This window comes from Cicer arietinum, chromosome 6 (assembly GCF_000331145.2).
Source record: "Cicer arietinum cultivar CDC Frontier isolate Library 1 chromosome 6, Cicar.CDCFrontier_v2.0, whole genome shotgun sequence".
Lineage (NCBI taxonomy): Eukaryota > Viridiplantae > Streptophyta > Magnoliopsida > Fabales > Fabaceae > Cicer > Cicer arietinum.
Window position 1 is genome coordinate 70,765,826 of NC_021165.2, and position 22,139 is coordinate 70,787,964.

The following is a 22,139-nucleotide window of genomic DNA, read 5'->3' on the forward strand; positions in this document are numbered from 1 at the left end:
TAAAAGACACAAGTGGAGGTACAAGAAATAGAGAGAAAGCCAATTGTCTTATAAAAGGGAGACAACACATTGAATTAAGTACATAACAAATCATACCTAAAAATCAGAACCCTAGTCGTCATTTCAATTTGCTTTCATCATCCACCATTTAAGCTTTTTGTATGAGTGATTGTTGCTCAAAGAAGAAAATCTGCAAACAAGTTGAAGGAGGAGTTGACATATATGTTGCATAAAGCTTGTATTTTTATATTTGAATCTTCATTTATGTAATTATTCAAGCTACAATGTTATATCCATTGTTTTATGTAGTTTTCATGATTGAACAAAAGCTCATTATGAGCTAAACTTCTTTAAGTTAATGATTTATGAAGCATTGAATGATGTTTGTGGTTTAATATGTTCATAGCATGTTTGCACTGTTTATTCAAGTTGATTTAATGTTGTCTTTAAGTAGAAATGTGATCACTTTAGATTTATTGCTAGTTTTTTAACTTGGAAAAGAGAAAGAAAAAAAATGAGTTTGCTTGTTTAGTATGGATTAAGTCAAGATGCTTAGGCAAGTTATTGGCGTTAAATAACTAAGAATAATATTTAAGACCATATAACCAAAGAGAAACTAAAATTTGTAGCATGGTTGGACATAAGCATAAACCCAAGAATGACATTAATGCACTTGAAAGGCATAATGGTTGAGTTGGAAAAGCCCTAAGGTCACTCTATTCATATGCTACAAACCTATTATAGCATTTAGACTCACACACTAAGTTCAATACGAATGACATCCTTAACTTGTTTGCATAATTTGATTTTTGTATATTTGATTGTTTACTCAAATTTTCAATTTTTAGATTAAATTTTACTTTAATTAGTTACTTCAAAATTCTTAGATAGATAATATTTAGAATCATGCAACATGCTCAAACTATTAGTTGCAAGCAATATATCATCAACATATAGGACCATAAAGATAAACTTACTCCCATTGATCTTTTGGTATATGCATCTATCAACTAGATTTTATTCAAAACCGAAAGAGATAATGGTATCATTGAACTTAATATACCATTGCCTTGAGACGTGTTTCAATCCATATATTGATTTATTAAGTTTACTCACAAATATGATCATTCCCTTCAATTGGAAAACCTTCAGATTGGTTCATATAATCTTATTCTTCAAGACTACCATTTATAAAGATTGTTTTCACATATATCTGGTGTAACTCTAAGTCATAATGAGCCATCAATACCATGATAATACGCAACGCGTCTTTCTTTAAGACATGATAAAATGTTTCTTTATGATCAACGTCATCATTTCTCAACAAGTCAGGCTTTATATCGTTCGATATTGGCATTTGAGTCATGCTTGGTCTTAAAGACCCGCTTACAACCAAGTAGTTTATCACCTTTTGGCAATTCAACAATTTTCCAAACTTTATTTTCTTGCATGGATTTTAACTCATCTTTCATAGCATCAATCCATTTCTCTAACTCAATACTATCTATGGCTTGTGAAAATGAAATTGGATCTTCATTGATTCCAATGTTTGACTCTAGTAAATAAGTCTCATAATGGCTAGGAATAATTGATTTTATTTCTCTTGGAGATATTCTCAAAGGAACCTATTGAGATTCATTTTGTTCAGACCTTTGTGCATTAGTATATTCATTCGATGTGTTATCATTCAAATTGTGTTCATTGTTTTTAAAAATTTGCTACAACAACATTTAGAACGATTGTCGACAATTTTGTCGTTCTTCACTCCCATTGGCTTTTACCAATTTCAAGGAATTTTGCATTAATTGTTTTTTACAATTCTTTGACTATGGTTAAGACAATAAAAGATATACTCTCTAGACTTCTCTAGGTAACCAAAAAAGTAACGACTTATCGATCAAGTGCTTAATTTCTTTTCATGCAGATTATATATTCTTGCCTCTTTTAGACAACCCCAAACGTGTAGGTGCCTTAAACCTGGTTTTCTGTTTGTCCACAATGCAAAAGGAGTTTTAGGAACTGTCTTGCTAGAAATTATGTTTAATAAATACATAGCAGTTTTTTAATGCATGCATCCACAAAAATTTGGGCAATGAAGAGTTGCTCATCATACTACTAATCATATTCATTAGTGTTTGATTACGCCTTTCTGCCACACCATTTTATTGTGGTGTATAACATTGTGTATTGTGCACAGATACCGTGTCTTTCAAGAAGTTTTACAAATGGCCCTAGACATTGTCCCATTTCACCATGTTTTCCATAAAATTCACCACTTCTATCAGATCTTACGACTTTCACTTTTTTTCTAATTTGTATTTTGACTTCACTAATAAAAATCTCAAAAGCATCAACTATTTGAGACTTTTTTTTTAGCAAATATACATATGCATAACGTAAAAACTCATCAATAAATGTGATAAAATATTTTTCTCTACCAAGAGATGAAATGTCAAAAGGTACACATATATCAGTGTGTATAATTCTTGTGGCCCTTTCTTGTTATGTACGACATACTTTACTTTAATGCAATTCACACATAACCCAAAATCAGTAAAATTTAGATTTTGTAGAATCTATGTTTTTACTAACATTTCTAGTCTTTTGTTGGATATGTGACCGAACGTTTATGTCACAAGTATGCAACACATTCATTAAGCATATTACGCTTAATTTCAATACTTTGATGTTCTGTAAGCAAGGATTCATAAAATCGATCATGAAGTTTCTATATAAACCATCAATAATATAACAAGAACCAACAAGTTTATTATTATTGCATAAATTGAAACAAACAATAAAGAGAAACTACAACTGTGCAACTTGGAAAGAGAAACTAAACTCGTAGACATTGAAGTTATATAAAGAGTCTTTATTATATCTAAATGATATTCATTATCTAAAATCAAACAATAAGTCTTTATGCCTTCAATTGAAGTTTTATTACGATTTCAGGTAGAGAAACATTTTAATTTGACTTGTGGTTTGGATACTAAGGAATCTCTGCATCATATTAGATACATGAGTAGTAGCACTAAAGTCAAGCCCAAGAATTATGAGGAACATCACTAAGTTTGATTCAAAAGTGCATACATATATTTTAAACATCTTTTCTCGAACAAAGTCTTACGTTTTGTACAATCTTTTTGGAAGTGTCATTCTTTAGCATTGAAATAACATTTATTTTGATGCTTAGCAAGTCCCTTTTTCTTAAAGTTTTTGGCTTTTGGCTTCAATGCTTTTCCAGCTTCATGAACTAGGTTGACATAATGACTCTTAAAATTGTTCAACCAATTCTCCTATTGAGTGAGTTTTTCAATCAATTCATTAACATCTCACCTGTCTTTCATGGTGTTATAGTTAATTTAGAAAGCTCCATACTCCGAAGGAAGTACGTTCAAAATAAACTGAACCATAAAAAAGTCATCCACTATCATATCCAAAGACTAATCTTATTGCAGTATTAGTCATCTCAATAGTGTGCTCTTGCATGCTCCATGACCCATCAAACTTCATGGTTGTGAGTATAACCATCAGTGTACAGCAGAGCAAAAAAGTTCTTTCACAAACTTAAGATATTCAATAACACTTTTTGTTTGTGGAATAGTAGTCTTAATGTTTTTTGCAATAGTCATTCGCATAAACACAAGGCTTATTCTGTTAGACCACTTCCAAGCCTTAAGCTTGAAATTTTCATCCTCGGTGTTATCATCAACAACAAGTTTTTCCTCCAAAAGTGACAAGTCAAGGTCCAAGTGGCAGCTTCACTTGTTCACTCCGTTCAAAAAAGTTCAAACCATTGAAAACGGTGACAGATGCTGCTTGCGAATGAAGATAAATTAGCAAAATAATCATAAAATATATGTTCACATGAAATTTATCATAGATTAGATAAAAACATAAATGCATATTATAGTTCACCTTTGAGAAATTGCTACAATACATTATCATAATTAATGACTATTTTATCTTAATCAAAAAATTACAATTCCCAACGAAAAATATATATTTGATCGAAATTTTAATTTCTCACATTCAAGTTTATTGATCATAGAACAAAATTTTTCTTTGGATAAATCTAATCTTATGATTAATTAACAATGATATTTTATGACATTCTTTCATCATTTTAACTTTGTTACTTTGGTGTACACAAGTTTTAATAAAATATAACTTAAATATTTATAATGTTCTTCAAAAACATTTAATCATAATATTTACAAACAATTTCAATTAAACATATATACATATATATATATATATATATATATATATATATTATTGAAAATATACATGCATCATATTATAAAAAAAATCATATATAATAATAACAATCACATAATTAATTTATTGGAAGTTAAAACCTCATATGTATATATTGTAAAACTTTATATATGAACTCAATAAAATAGATAATAGTACTGAAACTAGTCAAAATTCAATTATTCATATAATATAGTGCATTATATTTGAGGGAATTATATTGCATTATATTTGAGGGAGATCAATATATCATAGATGAAAAATCATAAATTTCACAACAAGCTCTAATATTACATGTAAAACTTAAGTGTCATAATAAACTTTTAGCACAAACATTCAACACTATAAAGATGTTGAAGTTTATGATTTTCACATACCCGAATTCGACGAGGAACTCATACTTCACACCAAATTAATAGAATAAATGATTTATCTCCCTTTACTCTTTTTTTTCTAAGACATATAAAAATAAAAATTATATTGTATACGTAAAGAAAAAGAAAATTAACGTGTATTTTGTGGGTAAGAAAATGATCAATTTATAGATAGTGTCATTTAATCTGAGATGTTCATCAAGTATCAATATCGACAGATGAAATTAATTTATTTGATATTTAGTGGTTACTATAATCATTGTCTTTCCAATTGCTAGTTTTTAAAATTAATGGTTACTATCATTTACTTTAGGCCAATAAATTAGAAGGTTATCAATCCATAAAAATTCTTACAGTTCCCCATACATAATTGCGATTCCATTCAAAATGATATAATTGCATTCGCATTTCCATTTTGCATCGAAGAAAAAGGAAACTTTCTCTGCCAATTAAGTTTGAAACACAAATGGGTTGTTAGCTAGTTGATTGATGGAGACAAACTCGGTTTTTCATGGTGTTGCCATTTTTATTCTCTTATTTGATGTCGCGAATGCAAACTCTGAAGTTAAGTAAACAGATTAAACCCTGTAGGCGTTCAGAAGAGCTGTGAAAGACCCAAATAACGTTCTACAGAGTTGGGACCCCACTTTGGTGGATCCTTGTTCATGGTTTCATGTTAACTGTGACCTTTATAACCGGGTTACTAGACAGTAATTATTTGTTTATTTATTTAGTATTTTGTCTTCTTTTCCTTTCTTCAATCGCTCAGCTCTGCTCTGCTTTATTTAGTTCCTAATTCATGCTCATGCAGAGACCTTGGACAAGCAAAACTATCAGGCCATTTGGTTCCTGAGCTAGTGAAACTCACTTCAGTTTCTGTAAGCAACCGACCACTTAATTTATAGTATCTATATTTCTTGAGAAAATACTACTAAGAGTCAGTGAACTCTTGCGGAGAATTGTACAAGAATGATTGGTTGGTCCAATACCAAAGGAACTTGGAAACCTGAAAAATCTGATTAGTTTGAGTCTTTACCGCAACAACCTCACTCCATCCCTCCCACCCTCTCCAACCTATTATCAAATTCTTGTAAGTTAATTTGTTGTTACAGTTCATTATTACAGTGATGAGCCATATAATATAATACATATGATGCTATGCTATGCAGGCACTCACAACAACAAGCTAACAGGAAGAACAGGGGAACTCACTAATGTCACAAGCCTCAAGATTCTGTGAGTCTTATTCCATCTTCTTCACCAAAGTGCTCTTCCAATTTCATTTGATTAATTATTTTTTCATGTGATGTGCAGAGACCTGTCAAACAACGATCTCTGTGGCACCTTCCCCACATACGGATCCTTCTCCAACTTCTCTCCACAAAGGTAACGCTAAGTCACAATCTAAGCCATCTTTAATACATTTTCACGGTTTGTTATGTAAATTTATTGTTTATGTTCCTTCAGTTTCCAGAATTAATGGGGTTCGTCAGATATGACATTGGAGAGACATTGCCAGTCTAGGAAATGTCTATTTTCCTTTTATCCATTTATTTCTCTCTAAATTACAACCATTATGTGATGGTCTCAAGATCTTTACTACCTCGTTGATGGCCATGACAAGGAGATAAATATTTGTCGTATCTTACACTAATCTTTTGTTTGATACACCAATCTGATAGGATTAGGATAATCAATTTTTTAATCCTATCCTACATGGGCCTTATATTTTTAATCCTTAATTTAAGTTAGATTAAAATAATCCTTCTCAATTTAATGAAAGTATATTTTCTAATTTTTGCGTTTTCCCTTCCCATTCATTCTCTCTCCCTCTCCACGGATGGTTTCAGGTGTATATCCGTAATATTGGTTGCTATATGTATAATGAAAATTATCATGTTTGGGTACTTGCTATTTCCAAATAACTCAACCAGTCCAAGAAAAATGCTTGGGCGATGAACCACACATACCTTAGTTTCATGAGTGAAAATATGCCTTAGAATATAATTAATTAATTAATTAATTAATTAAAAAGAGAATATAAAAATTAAAAAAGGTAAAATAATCTTCACAGTATTTAACATTGATTTTGCAATACAAAATATGACACTTAAATCAAGATAACAATTGTACATTATTTTGTGTGGACACAATTAGGATTAAACGAAATTAGAACAGCGTTTGCAAATAATTAGAACATTTAAGCGAATTCATATCTCAAATATTTTGTAAGTATGGGTACCTCAGCACTCTCCATCGCCAGTCGCCACATTAAAAAGCAAGTAGAGAACAATTATATCTGCTTATCAAAGAGGGAGAGAGAGTCTATTTATTTTATTCACGAGGACCTGTTAAAAAGTCAAAATGTAATGCATTGATATGAATAATTTTGCCATTTTGTCATCTTGAACTTGTAATTTACTAATTAACATAACAATGACAAAAAAAAAATGGTTTTAAAAACAAACTTTAGTCACAGAGAAAGGATCCCCTTTATTTAAACAAAATGGAGGACTTATACTCTACTTTTGGGTGTTCAAAAATCTAATCATATCAGAAGTTCTTAAAATGAGCTATACATAAAACCTCTAGTCAGTTGCGGTAGTGACAGCCGCAATTGCGGTAGTGCATCGTGTTGCAGAAATGCGCTGTTTAACTGCTAATTGTCAAAAGTGCCGTTTTTATTTCATTAGTTTTCTTTTATAACTTTTTTACTGCTTATAATTTTTTAAGTATCATCATCATGAGTGATGACCTTTCTTTGCATGTGAGCACTCTTTTTTTTTTGAAAGGGGGATTCTTTGCGACAACCTTGTTGTCTTCTCTACAACCATCCTCATGTTCTCTGCGCCAACCTTCCCCTCTTCTCTGCGCCATTCTTCTCCTCTCGATTCCTTTCTTCTCTGCGCCAACTTGTTCTCTGCTGTGCTCTGTTTTTCTGTTTCTGCACCAACATTCCCTGTTATTTTGAGCCTTGTAGGATATTTGTTATTTTGCTTTATATATTATGTTTGAATATTATGTGTTATTTTGAATCTTGGAGGCTAGAACTTTTTTGTTATTTTGCTTTATATTATGTTTGAATATTAGTAGCAATGAACATTGATAATTAGTTATGAATATGTGTTTAATTTTGTGCATTATTCTATTTTAAGCCATTATATGTGTATGGTATAAAGTGCTTGTATTGCTTCCCTAGACTTTGACGTAGCAGCCATACCACTACCCACTATAGCGTTTTGGGGATCAGTTGCTACGCTACGCTATATATTACTGAGTACATAGCATAAAACTAAAGTAATTGAACCCTAAATTTCCTTTAAAGAATCAAGAAGATCCCTCCTCCTCTCCTTCTAGTAGAAGAGGCACAAAATTAAAATATAACTGTATTGCTTGGAAAGGTGAGGCATGATCGTTTAGTTACTGTCAATTGCTTAAATGTATATTTCAACAATAGAACTCATGAGCATCTATTATTCGAATAAAAATAAGACCAAATCTCATTATAAGGTTGAATTAACAATGATAATGATGGATAAAAGAATACTGAGTAAAAGGAATATTTACAGAATTGAAACTAAGCAAAACTTGACTCTGAGCTTAATTCGACAGGTCGGAAACAGTGCTACCTTTAGAAGAGAGAGGAATTAATCTGCACAAGCATCCAAACCAGGACTCATTGCATGGTATTAATAAAAACATGTACATCCCTGAAAAAAAAGTGAAGATAAATCTTTGAAATTAAATTTCTTAAAATAATTGGTAGTTGGAACAAAGAACAATAATAAGGCCTTCAACATACAACAATAATGATGGTAACATGATAGTAGTAATCATTTCAAACAAGCTACTACTTTTATAAAAAAAAATTAAAAAATTTGTGCCCGAATTAAAAACAGCACTATCAAGTCGTAAATTTTGTAACCTTTCAATTAAAAACAAAAATCCCAATGTTCATCTTTAGAAAATATTTGTATGGAGGTCACCAAGTTTATTTGGAAGATATAATAACTTGCTAAACAATAGCTGTCCCCATACCAATTGTTTTTCAGGTACTTGATAGAATTTTGTAATAACATCATTTCCATTGTATCCCATTTCAAACCAGGCTAATTGAGAGGAAGGTTTGCTGTTTATATAAGAAACCTAAACTCTCCCATTGTCTAAATTTCATAATTAACAGAAAATGCTTCAATAAATTCAGCAAAAGTACATAAAAGTTTTTGTAAAAAAATGCTTTAAAAATTACTTCTAGTCCAAACATCCAGAGAAACAGCATCAGCCATCTGATGATGGCCGAGGCCGACTACTAGATATTGCTATGGGCGTCAGCAGAGGAGAAGCAATATCCTCAGATTTAAATGATGTATGAGAGGATTCCTGTGCCCTTGTCCCATGTAATTCTGCAACTCGAGCACTCCTAGAAGGTATGGAGAAACTACGAGCCATGGCCTGAGGTGGCATTGGCAGCGGAGATGCTACACTTGAAACAACCAAATTATTTGTAGCAGAAACCTTTTGACCTCTAGATACCAATGGACCTGAATGTCCTACCAAACCTACAAGCCTTGAGTTTGGTGGGAAATTGGTTGGAGGCCTCGGAAGTTCATGAAGCTCGTTTATTTTAGGCGAAGACACAATAGTAGGGGAAGCAGTAGGAGATGCTTTGGGGGATGATGATGGAGGCTGCAGGGTTCGAGTAGGAAAAAGAGGTCCAGAGGAAAGCTGAACACTTTCCATGGAGACAGGTTTGGTAGGCCAAGGATTACTTGTCAATGGGACAGAAAAGGCATGTCTTTTAATCTTTTTTGAATTCGCAGAAACATGATCATGCCTTAAGGATACAGGACCATCTACCAAGGGAAGCGGCAGTCTTGTGAAGGCAGTACTGCTGTTGCTTTCCCTGAGTACAGACTGTGCATTTCTGATAGTAGGGCCAGAAAGTTCATCTCCGAAATCTTTTTCATGTTTCTTTTCTTCTAATGGAGATGAATACCACAAATTCTTTGTAGGTTCATTCATATATGTCTGCATTTTGGAAGGCTTTGGATTATTTGAACCTGGAGAGATTGAATGCTTTGCATCAACTGGAGTGGGTAGCACATATGAACTGAATTTTCGTGATAAAGATGGGCGCATCTGTCTCAATTTTTCACTGGAATCAGGTTTATTATCAGCAAAAAGCGGGGCAGATTGGCTCCCTGCCCTAACCCTAACCCTTTGTAACTTATCTAAGTTTTCCTGAAATTAGAACAATATAGACTCATTATAGTATTTTAAATTCTTAAATTTCATAAAAAATGAAACTGAAGGTAACTTAAATGTATCTGTTTACCTTAGCAGCTTCCGCTGATGAACCTCTGGGAAGTGTAAGTTCCACCTGATCCAGCTGTAAAGAAGCCAACATCAAAATGAGAACAGTGTAAGCTAAATAAAGAGTTTTAGAAAGTTGAAAATTAAAATCACGTATATGGTTCTGATCTAAAATTTTCAGAATCAAAAGTTCATTATATGAAAACTTCCATAGCATTATGAATTAACTGGACAAGTTAATATTCCTTAGTTTTCTTCTACATGTACTTGATCAATCCATCTGTCTTGCATTCCTTCAAACTACATTACTGATGCACATATAGAAATTAGCAGCATTCAAACAGACAAGGATGCAAAGTTTTTGCGCATACTACTACATAACTACTTTGTAGTGCTGACAACTTTTAAGCTAGTACACTATGCCCCCATAAAGGCATTAGCAATATAATTTCCACCCCAGAAGGCATTCATTTCCTATTCAATTTTTAAATTTATTTATGTTCGCTTTAGCATGCTGTAGGAATCAAAACCCTCACCCACAATTGTTGGTGTGTACAATGACTTGCCTACTCATATTTATGCCTGTTTGTAGATGTAGTTAATAAATCTTCATTAGACACCTATTTCTAATTATGTTTAAGAAACATGGAAGGCAAAGGAGAATATTACACATTCCTGTTTACTTAAGGTAGTCACCTCCATTGAATTTCGTGCTGTAGAAACATCTTGCCCCTGTTCACTTTGTCCATAGTCAAAACTCAGTTCCCCATCATCATTCTCATTATAACCATTGTCGTCTTCATCTCCATCATCCCCATCCTCCTCTTCCAGACCACTGAAGTGGTAATCAATGTGTTGCTGTTCGGTTACTGACTTTACGTGTGGTTCTACTGTCTCAAGAGACTTGACTGATTTCTTGAAGAAACATGACTGTTTTGGGGTGCAACAGAACGAACCGGTATCAACATAATAATTAGAAAAAATAAGAAGTCACGGTTCTAAAGAAATTGGGGTTATGACGAACCTGAGCAGCGTGGTGACGTGCTGCCTGTGTAAGAAGACTACGTGATTGTCCTTGCTTCAGAGATTTCAAACGGAAAACAAACAATGTGGCCTCCTCATCATATTCATCGCGAGCAGTTTGCAACTGCTGCAATGAAAAAGTTTCTCCTTTGCCCCCTTTAGACCTACCTCTTTCTCTGTATCTTTTTACCATATACTCATATACATCTCTGCAGATCATCATATTACAAAACAATAAGACATGTATCATACATATTTAAAGAAAAATAAATTAGGTCCAATGACCAACATTTCAAACCTTTTTTCATCACATTGTCGCTTCATCTCCTGCTCCAGTATTAAGAAAGAAAACATAAAACTGATCAAAATTACAAAAGATCTTCCACATATCAAGATATAGTAAATTTAATTTAACGACAACATTTACCACACTGTACCTTAATTGCAGAATTAAAATAATTATATTAATAGGTTTTAGCAATAACAAAGAGTTGTAATAAAGTAGACGGTTAGAAAAGTGAGTGACCTCAACAACTCGAAGTTCATTCAAGAGAGACTCAGAGGGAACGGTAATAGTCTGAATGATATGAGAACGCTGAAATAAGAAAGAAAAAGTTAATGAAAATAAAAGAAAAAATAATAGCAGTGGAAAAAAGGAGAGAGAGGGAATTAGGAATGACATAGTTATCAATGAGTTTCTGAAGTTTGAACTGGATTTTGCCAAGCATGAGAAGAACCCTTCCTGCAATAGAATAGAATATTTAGTTAAAAAGATGAATGAAATGAAATAGGTAAGTAAACATTGTGTGTACCGGTTTCTTCTTCGTGATCATTCAAAGCAGTTTTCTCAAGCAGACAAGACCCCATGTCCCGCAACGACTCAGCGAATTCTGTATAAATAAATGGTATTAATTATAATAATCATAATGTAGAATACAATTATTAGCGATAATAAATAGATGTGATAACTACCATAAGCACTGCTGGCGGTTGCTGCGGCGGCGGAAAGCAAGGTATCATAGCAGTCTCTCATGTCTTGCATCTCCTGAAATACCAATTTTATGAAACAAACAAACAAACCCTAATAAAACAAAGTGTCGTGAAGAAGAAGAAGAATTCAAATGCTTAGTAAGTACCCTTGTAGCCTGAGCGAGCTCATCAAACTGTCCGAGGGACAAAATGGGCTTATTAGAAGAAGAAGAAGACACATGCTTGTGATTATGATGAAGTGCCAGACCTCGCAATTTTTTCAAAGAACTCTTCATCGAAAGAATATGCTACCTACCTCTTGCAATCTCAATCAAAGGAACGAAGGAAAACTAATATTAACTAACGGGTTGTATTGTGTTGTGTTGAATTGTGCTTGATTCTTCTTTCTGAATTAATTAATTAATTGATGATTCAATGTTACAGAATTGAATTTTGAAAATGAATGAACAGAGTCAAGAATGGCGAAAACAACAAGGTCAAATACCAATCCCCGATCACACCATTTCTTTCTACAACAGCTTCCTCTGCTTACGCCAACATCTCACACACCCTGTATCATATTACTGTTACTATTACTAGTTTGTAAACCCGATTAAAAAATATATACATATATCAAATTTCATAAATTTTATTGATATTAAAAAAATAAGTTGATTTAAAAAAAAAAATTTATAATAAAAAAATTTAATTATAACTTAACTTAAAAACTATTTTCTTATATGCTCAATGTTATTGATGAAAAGTATGACTCCAACACCATGCCTTATTTTTTAATTCATCTTTTTTCTTTCCAAAAATTTATTATAAAACAATAATTTTAATTTTAAACAAATAAAAACAATAATTATTTAAAAAAATTAAATAATTAGATTAGATAAAATAAGAATTTTTAAAATAATGGATATGGACATATATAAAATAAGTAAATTAGTAAATGTAAATATGAGTAAGTAACTTAATAATGAATTTTTATTTTTATTATCCAACCTATGTTATTTATATGAAATACACGACATTTAAGAATTCATATAAATTTTGCTGTATCAAGTGACAAAATATTTTTCATTTTAGTACTACTCACAAAATACTAAAGAAAAATAATTTTTCCGTTACAAACAAAAAATTATAATACACATAAAAACTATGAGTATCTTTTATATTTGAATTTGCATGTTAGTCTTAATTAATCTTTCATTAATCCTTTGAATTTTTTTGAATTTGCGTGATATTTAATAATAAATTTAGAATATAAAATGTATAGTATAGTAGTTTTTAAATTTGATAAAATAGTGTTTGAAGTTTGAAAAACCATTACTTTAAATGAATCGATGAAATGAATTGTTTCTTTAATTTCTACATAAATTTTATATTTTCTTACATAAATTGTTATTTTTCTCTTCAATATTCTAGAAATTTAATTGAATTCATGGCTAAGAAGCCTAAATAAATTTTATATTTACTTAAATAAATTATTATTTTTTATTTAATATAACTGTGTGCCGCGCATAAGCTATTTATGAGATAATTTAAAATCGGAGTTATTAAGACAAATCTCGTATAAAATACGAGTACCGAAGATAGACCGGAAGTATTAAAAGAATTCGTAAAATAAAATAATTTTTTTAATTAAATTAAATTAATTTGAAGCGGTGGTTGACAAAGTAATGTTTAAAAAACAATTCCAAAAATGTCAAGTCGCGGTGATCGACTGTATTTTGCTGTTATTCTTTTTTTTTTTAACTGACCACTAAATTCTCAACGGTTAAACATCAAATAGTGGTGTAGTGTATTTTATTTTTAATTCATTCTTTTTATATTTATTCTTTTATTTTTTTAATTGGCCATTAACTTTTCAACTGACGCATGTACAAAGTCGTGTAACATAAGTTTAATTTTTCTCTAAAAAAAAGATATATTATTTCTATTAATAGAAACTTGATATCTTCTTAACCATCTATTTAGCTGACACGTGTCAAACTTGTCAAATTATCATATTTGCTTTATTATATTGTATAGATTATTATTATTATTAATAATAATAATAATATTATTATTATTATTATTATTATTATTATTATTATTATTATTATTATTATTATTATTATTTTCGAGTATGACCAGTTAGCCGACATAGTCGATGCATATTTTCTTGACACTTTTTCTTTAACATATATTTTAGTTTTAATACGGATACTATTTGGACGATATTTTTTAATTCTCTGCATTTCAAGATTGTGATACAATGTTTCACCTTCATATACGGGCCAATATCCTTCATTGGGTATAGGTGAAAACTATTCTTTGTAGACGTTGAATACATTAACAACCTTGTATGCGTTAGATAGATGCACCAAATAATTTTGACGAGTTGCGACCACTGTTTATGAAAATCAAACATGAGTTCAACATCTTCATCGTCTTCAACATTTAACAATTTAAAATGAACTAGACCTTGGCCAAAGGAGACATGGTGTCGAAAAATTATATTAAACTCCCTCTTATTATTTTGTAACTTCAACTTTGCTTCAATTTTTTTTCTTCAAGTAAGGTTACATCCAAAATAATCTCAAATACCTTTTTTTTCCTCACTTTTGAAACATTTACCAATATATTGTCTTTTACATATTTTGCCATTGTAATAAATCAGAAAAACTACATTTTTTGGTGCCATTGATATGAGATAAGAAATTTAGATGAAGTGTAAAGAAAATAATAGAACATATACTTATATACATTCACGCGGAAACAATTCCTTAGCAAATTGCCTTTCCAAAAGGCGATTTTGTTTTACAACTTTGGCAAGTCGCTATTCCAAAAGACGACTTTGTGACAACATTACTGGAAGTCGCCATTCCAAAGCCCAACCTTGAATGATGTTTTGGAAACCGCCTTTCAAATATGCAATTTGGCAATGAAATCAAAATATATTCTTACACATTGGGGAACTCACAAAACACATTAAATATGAAGATTCTATCCGTCTAGTCTAGTCCTCTCCGTCAATTTCAGTCTTGTCTGTCCAAAAAGTGTTCATTTTCAAATTGCTTTCTTGTGTGAAGCCATGCATGGGGCCAATTGAATTTTATGTTACATTTGTTCGTTCGGCGGATGAAATTTTATTACTTCTTCGACCACAAACTCAACCATAATGGAAACTCTATAAACAGGCCAAGTTTATGATCATTCTCCATATTTTCACTCTTCTACTCGTCAAATATACATATTTCTTCTTCGCTCCTAGTCACAATTTTATTGTCATCTAAATGGCTTTGTTATGGAATGATGATAATCACTGATCAGCGCTACACCACATTCAAAATTTAGTAAACAATACAATACTATATGTTATATTTTTAATCTTTTCTTATATATATATATATATATATATATATATATATATTATACAAAATTTCATTCTAAAATATAGTTTCATTCTAATTCCTATAAATATATGATTCATCTCATTCTAATCTCTTCAAATATATTTTTAATCTTTGCTTATTATGGGATTCATCTCAAAATTTAAGACCACTTAGCCATAAACACATTGCACCAAATTCTTTAATAATTCCATTGCTGAATCAAGCTGGGTTTGGTAACGTATCACAAATAGAAAGTCATAAAATAGAAAATTCACTTATTACTACTTTAGTTGAAAGATGGAGACCTAAAACTCACACATTTCATCTTCCAACGGGTGAATGTACCATAACATTAGAAGATGTTGCACTGCTACTTGACTTATGTGTTGGGGATAAAGCAGTAACTAGATCAACTATGGTATCATGTACAAATGATTTTTTAGATTTGTTACCAGTCATGCCACCTAAATCTCAAAGAAAAGGGAATTTTATAAAATTAAAATGGTTGAGAGAAACATTTTCAATGTTAACTCCTGAATCATCGAACAAAGAAATAATTATATATTGTAGAGCCTATATTTTAGGATTGATCAACGGCATATTAATGTCTGACAAATACCACAACAAAGTACATAATATGTGGTTGCACTTGTTGAGAGACTTGCGAGAGAATTGTGAAGTAGCAATGTCAATTTACAAGAAAGGGGGTTTGAATTGTAAATTCACCCTTTTAAAAATTCTTGTTAAAAACTTAAGAAAATAACCCAAGATTGATCTTGGTTGTGAAAACAGAAAACGAAGAACGTTCTTGGTTTTAACCAGAAAAAGGAGAACGTATTGGTTAGTTAAAATAAGTAATTCAGTTTATGTATTTAACTTGATAATCAATTAGACTGAAAGTAAATAGATAAGGGAAGAGATACTACACAATGATTTATCCTGGTTCACCCAACCCGAGCTACGTCCAGTCCTCACAATCGTGAGATTTTCCACTAATTATTTAAAATAAAAAGCCTTCTTGGTTTTACAACACCTAGTTCTAATCAACCTTGATCTTCTACAAAGTTAAAACTTTTCCACCCAGAAAGGAGTTCAATCAAGTCAACTATCAAAATTGATAGGATTTCTTACAATCTACCCAAACTATACTAAACTATTATAGTTTGAGTTTTACAATAATGATGAGATTGTTTTGTTAGAATCTAAGAAGGCTAAACACTTGTTTGAGTTATGATTCTTTGACAGAGAAATACAAGAGAATGATTCTAGGAATCGAATGGGAAAAATCAGAATTGATTCAATGTATGTGAGGGAGAGAAATTCAAGTATGATTGAAATGAGTAATGAATATCTTAGTACTTGAAGCTCTGACTTTTCCTTGAGCTTGGCCTTCTTTTTATATGTTTTTTAGAGCATTTAATAATGGTCAAAAGAGTTGTTGGTAGTGCTCTGTCAGATTTGACCAAAACCAATATATTTGAATAAAAATATTTCAGCCTTTGAACATAATTTGAACTTTGTTAACTGGGATGGTTTCTTTGTTCTTGATCAGATTTATCTTGTGTTTAATGATCCTTTATACCTCATATATATTTGTTTATGATATTGCTTTGAACTGGAGATTTGATTATGCCAAAACAGCTTGGAGAATGATGACGAACTTCTGCAGAAATATGAAGATTGATATTGAATTTCTGCAGAAACGGAGATTGATAATCAATCTAGAGACTAGCATGATCATTCTAGAGAAAGATGTTTGTTGCTGAAGATCAAGTGTACAAGCTGGAGAATATTTATCAATCTGGAGACTGATATTACACTACTGTCTAGATTGATCAGAATAATGTCAAAAACGTTTAGATATGTCTGGTCTTGCTAATTTGTGATCTTCTCTCTTTGTGATTCGAATGCCTTCTTTGACTAGAATGGTTCCTACTTGTTCTTTACCAAGTACTGATAATATTAACATGAAATTCAGAGGCAGAAAGAGGCAAAATCTTCTTTGAACTAATGGGGATTGATTGATTTTGGAGCTGTAACGATCATTCTTGAAATTGGAGAACATTCTCCGTTTTCCATATTTTACTAAGAATTTTCTTATTTCTTGTTTGTTTAGATTTTGCTTTTCATGCTAATTTATTCTTGCTTTACTTGGATCTTATCTTTGATTAATACACTCAAACACACATGTTAAATACCAAAACACTTAGAATCATAATTAACATTCTTAATTAACTTTTTGTTTGTTTTCATCAAAACATTAAATTGAGATTGTGTCTCAACAAATTGTGTCGTTCATCTGAACCCGATATTGTATCGACCGGTGGATGTTCATATCTACTTCAAACTTGGACATAGTACCATATGCCATTTCTTGCACCAAGAAGTAATCTTTCCGTTCGTGAAAAGGTAAATATTATATTTATAAAACTATTAATTAATTCATTAACATTCAAATTTATTTTCGTAGATACAGTGGAAAGAGTATGAAATTTGGCGATACACCTCATTATCATACCTCTCGATATCGATCAAAAATTGATCACATGACCATTAATGATGTAATATATTAAAACGTTAATTTATTTCTATTATTTTATTTCTTCTTATGCATATATTACTAATAAACCTGTTATATATCAGTTTCTCTGGAGGCCCTACCTACGTCTAACATACGATAATCCAAAAGACAATTGGCTATGGAATGCATCTACATATTTGATTTGTTTCTACATAATAGAAATGCATCAAACAAATAGAGTGAAACTACAATTTGGACTACCTCAAGAAATCCCACACCCACTGAGGACAATGAAATCCAATGTCCAATTGAGAAGGACATGGAAACAACAACTTTTATTTCTCAAGTTCATGGAATTTCTACCAAACAAAAAGAAGAAGCAGGATGATGTGTTTGTTTTGTCATATAGACCACCTTGACAATAGTTGAGGCGTCAAGCTAATGACTTTAAAGAAGCGCTTCGTGGGAGGCAACCAACAGGTAAAGGTAACTTTTTTTTTTTTTGCAATCTTATTTTTGTTATTTGAATTTGTTTCTTTCTAATTGTGTGTAAACGTGCACTATGATGAAGAATTATTAACAACTTGCATTTGGTCTTAAGTTTTCTGTTTGGGATTTTGAAATTTAAACTCTATTTCTTTGCTCATATCATTGCTCAATTCGATAAGTTTCTCTAATGCATGCATTGTTGATTACTCATTGGTTTTTGAAGTCTCACTTGCCATTTTTTTAAATAAAAAAAAACTAAATAAATTTTGTAGTGACATGTTTGTTATCATTTAGATAGTTCATACTCTTTCTTATTATCATAATTATGAACTTTTGAGCCTAAACACTTTAATTTTTTGTTGTGTGATTATTCAGACATGTGTTATCCCTTTAGAACTTGCACTAATTCTGACTTGTATCACCTGTAATTTATGCATACACTGAGGCAATTTTATTTGGTCGTTTGAGCCTTTCTAACTATCCTATGCAAATGTTATCGCTTTATACCCCCTTTGAGCCTTGCCCTTTTCTTTCGGTTACTAGCCACATTACAAACCAAAGACTTGATTTTAATTACATCACCTTACTTGGAGTTAGGTAGGAAATTTTTTGTCTTGTCTTGGTAAAATTCTATGTTTGGGGTTGCTCATGGGATAGAAACCTTTTAAGTTAGGGGTGGTGATTCTCCCAAAAAAAAAAAAAATTTAAAAAATGAAAAGAAGAAAAAGAAAAAAATAAAAACAAAAAGAAAAAAAAAAGAAGGAAAAAAAAACCAGTTTGTGTACTTTGATAAATAATATCTTATTGGTTCTTTTGTCAATGTCTGAGAATCCTCACAATGAAAAGATGAAGAAAAATAAAAAGTGGTAGAATAATTTGAAAAATTTTCATGCCTAACTCCAAGTAGTAAAACCTACTATCCCAAAATGTCCTACCCTTACCTAAGCCCCATTACAACCTGAAAGTCCTCCAAAAGTGTGCGTGTTTGCTGCATTGTGATTGCTAACAAGAATTTTTTTTCAAGCCTACGGTAGCATGATGCATGTTCTAGGATTTGAGTGATCAATTCATAACACTTTCTAAACACTTGAGAGATATTTTTGTGAGATTGTGTGAATATAGAGTTGAACTTGATGAATGAATGCTAAAGTATACAAATTGTGTGTTTTTTTTATAAGCAACCATGGAGCATGATGAATATTTTGTAGTAACTGGAACTTTGAGAATTGAGTTTGATTTGATTTGAGAAAGTGAGTTTAGGTTTGCTCTTAACTGTACCAAATTTGAAATTAATTCTTACTTGGGGACAAACAAAAAATTAAGTTTGGGGTTGTGATGACTATTCATCATATGCACATTTTTCATTGTTTTTAGTCTTATTTATCTTTTATTCATTAGTAAATTTAAGGAGTTATTTGATATATTTTGTTAATTTTATTTTTTAATGAGATGTTTATGTTGTTATTTCCTTGATTAAGTAGAGATTTTTCAGAGTTTTGCGTTATTACTTTGTTTTAATGCAATGCTGAATTTTGGTGAGAAATCAACATGACCTATGTGGAGTATTTCAGTAATATCTGGAGTTGTAGATGTTCAATTGGATTCAAACGAAATGACAATTCTAGCTATACTCCATATCTACAACTTTCATGAAGACACTGAAATCAAATTCAGACTTAAAAGAGGAGAAAAATGCACTACACTCCAGACAGAAGATGTTGTGCGCTTGAAGCGCGCCTGAAGCGCATTTCGCGTTGAAGCCACTGCGAATCTGCGCTTGAAGCACACCTGAAGCGTATTTAGCGCTGAAGCCACTGTTAATCCACGCATGAAGCGCGGGACACGTAGCAAAACACATAAAAACTCGTTTTTTTTTTCCACTTTTTAGGTATCTTTTTGACTATTGAGAAGTGAGGAGAGTTGTGCCCTAGCATAGAAACTCAAAGACGACCATTTCTAACACCATTGGAGCAGTTTTGTCAAGAATCATTTATGAATCTTTCTTATCATTCTTCTCTAATCTCTCTCTTTTCTATTTCTATCATGAGTAACTAAACCATATTTGTTAGGGAGGAGTGTAACAAGATGAAACATTTATTTTTCTAATTTGATTTCTAGTTATATGAATGAATTTATTGAATTATTCTTCTCATCTTTGTGCTTAATGCTTTTTATTGCTTGATCAACATTAAAATGTTCTAGGATTCATATTTTGAAACGGAAGTGGACTTTACGAATGCTTGAGATGAGAAATTCATGAATTTGTAGTCTAGGGATAAATGCAAGTCATGAAACCAATTAAATTATTTACAGAGGCAATAGTTTAAAAAGAGAATTCATGTATAGTAATGCTTAATTCTAATCTTAAATCCACTAAGGAATTAGGGGATACTTTGAAATTAAAGGTTATGTCACTAAGACATTAGGGCAAGAATAGTAAAGAGAATTCAGTAATAATTCAATAAAGGAATTCAATAACTAAGATCAAAGTAGACACCAAGGTTGGATTCGAAGTGAAACTCATCCCTGACATTTTTCTTATTATAAACGATCAATTTTATTACTGTTGTTAATTTTCAATATTATTTCAATCAATTTGGGAACTTTTTTTTTTTCAATTTTAGTAATTAAATATAATTCGATAGTAAAACGCAATCCTTGAGTTCGACACTCGGTATTACCATTTTAATTTTTGTTCAACATGTTTCATTTTACTTCTAAATTTATTATTGTGTTTCGGGTCCTAGGTCAAACTCCAGACACCATCCATTGTTGGGTCAACATATACGGATTTCGGCCAGTTTTGTGCTATCCCATGTAGCATTCTATTTCTAAATTTATCGTCGTGTTTCGGGTCCCATGTAAGATTCTAGACACCAACCGTTGTCGGGTCAAACAGTTCGGATTTCGTTAGGTTTTTGTTAGATCGCCCCATAAATCGCCTGAAAAATTTAGATGAAGTCGAGGATTCGGAGACCCTTGTGGCAATCTTCTTCTAATATTATCATTGTGTTTCGGGTTTTGGGGCAGATTCAGGACACCAGCCCTTACTGGGTCGATAAGTACGAAATTCAGTCGGTTTCGTGCGATCACCCCAGAAAGTCCCGATGAAATCAGAGATCCGGAGACCCCTTGAACATTTTTCTTCTAAATTTATCATTGTGTTTTGGGTCCCCAGTCGGATTTCGGACCCTAGCCGTTACCAGGTCAAAAAGTACGGATTTCAGTCGTTTTCGTGCGATCGTCCCATAAAATCTCTAGGAAAGTCCAGATGAAATTGAGGATCTGGCGACCCCTGTAGCATTCTTCTACTAAATTTATCGTTGTGTTTCAAGTCCTAGATCGGATTTCAGACATCAATCATTACCGGGTCAAAAAGTACGTATTTCAATCGGTTTCGTGCGATCGGCTTGAAAAGTTTAGATGAAATCGAGGATCCAGACACCCATGTAGTATTCTTCTTTTAAATTTATCAATGTGTTTCGTGTCCCTGGTCGGATTTCAAGCACCAGACGTTACCGGGTCGAAAAGTACAGATTTCGTGTCCCATAAAATTGCTATGAAAGTCCAGATGAAATTGAGGATCATGAGACCCCTATAACATTCTTCTACTAAATTTATCAATGTGTTTCCGGGCCCTTGTTGGATTTCGGACACCAATCGTTACTACATCTAAAAGTACGCATTCCTGTCGGTTTCCTGCGATTGCCCAAAAAATTCCCCATATGAAATCGAGGATCTAGAGACCTATGTATCATTTTTCTTCTAAATTTATTAGTGTGTTTCGGGCCTTAGGTTGAATTT

At 31.7% G+C, this 22,139-nt stretch overlaps 1 protein-coding gene and 1 long non-coding RNA gene across 6 annotated transcripts; one reads left to right on the top strand and one right to left on the bottom strand.

The window, feature by feature from the left end:
* Positions 1-4,955: 4,955 nt before the first annotated feature.
* On the top strand, positions 4,956-6,548 carry LOC101509782 (uncharacterized). Of its 2 annotated transcripts, XR_001143268.3 has the most exons (5): positions 4,956-5,347; positions 5,449-5,727; positions 5,807-5,873; positions 5,952-6,023; positions 6,105-6,548. It is a non-coding gene; the product is annotated as an uncharacterized lncRNA (long non-coding RNA). The 2 variants fall into 2 exon arrangements; XR_003473254.2 differs by having other exon boundaries at positions 4,957-5,727.
* A 130-nt stretch (positions 6,549-6,678) lies between these two features.
* On the bottom strand, positions 6,679-12,527 carry LOC101508176 (uncharacterized protein At2g33490-like). Of its 4 annotated transcripts, none has more exons than XM_012712505.3 (12): positions 12,110-12,527; positions 11,946-12,018; positions 11,786-11,863; positions 11,654-11,715; positions 11,500-11,568; positions 11,272-11,300; positions 10,975-11,182; positions 10,626-10,880; positions 9,973-10,026; positions 8,887-9,878; positions 8,267-8,347; positions 6,679-6,985 (listed from the first exon to the last, which is right to left on the bottom strand). In XM_012712505.3, exons 1-10 carry the CDS (start codon positions 12,236-12,238, stop codon positions 8,916-8,918), a joined length of 1,920 nt encoding a protein of 639 aa, XP_012567959.1. In that variant the 5' UTR covers positions 12,239-12,527; the 3' UTR covers positions 6,679-6,985; positions 8,267-8,347; positions 8,887-8,915. The 4 variants fall into 4 exon arrangements, with proteins under 4 accessions (XP_012567959.1, XP_012567956.1, XP_027191231.1 ...); XM_012712502.3 differs by having other exon boundaries at positions 10,620-10,880; XM_027335430.2 differs by having other exon boundaries at positions 8,676-9,878; positions 10,620-10,880.
* Between the last annotated feature and the right edge of the window lie 9,612 nt (positions 12,528-22,139).

Excerpts from the sequence above, each read along its gene's own strand:
- LOC101508176 (XM_012712502.3), bottom strand. The coding sequence starts at position 12,238 with ATGAAGAGTTCTTTGAAAAAATTGCGAGGTCTGGCACTTCATCATAAT. Across the intron at positions 10,027-10,619 it reads CCTTAAGTAAACAGGAATGT|CTGGATCAGGTGGAACTTAC; the intron begins GTAATATTCTCC and ends GCTTCTTTACAG. Across the intron at positions 9,879-9,972 it reads CATCAGCGGAAGCTGCTAAG|GAAAACTTAGATAAGTTACA; the intron begins GTAAACAGATAC and ends TTCTAATTTCAG.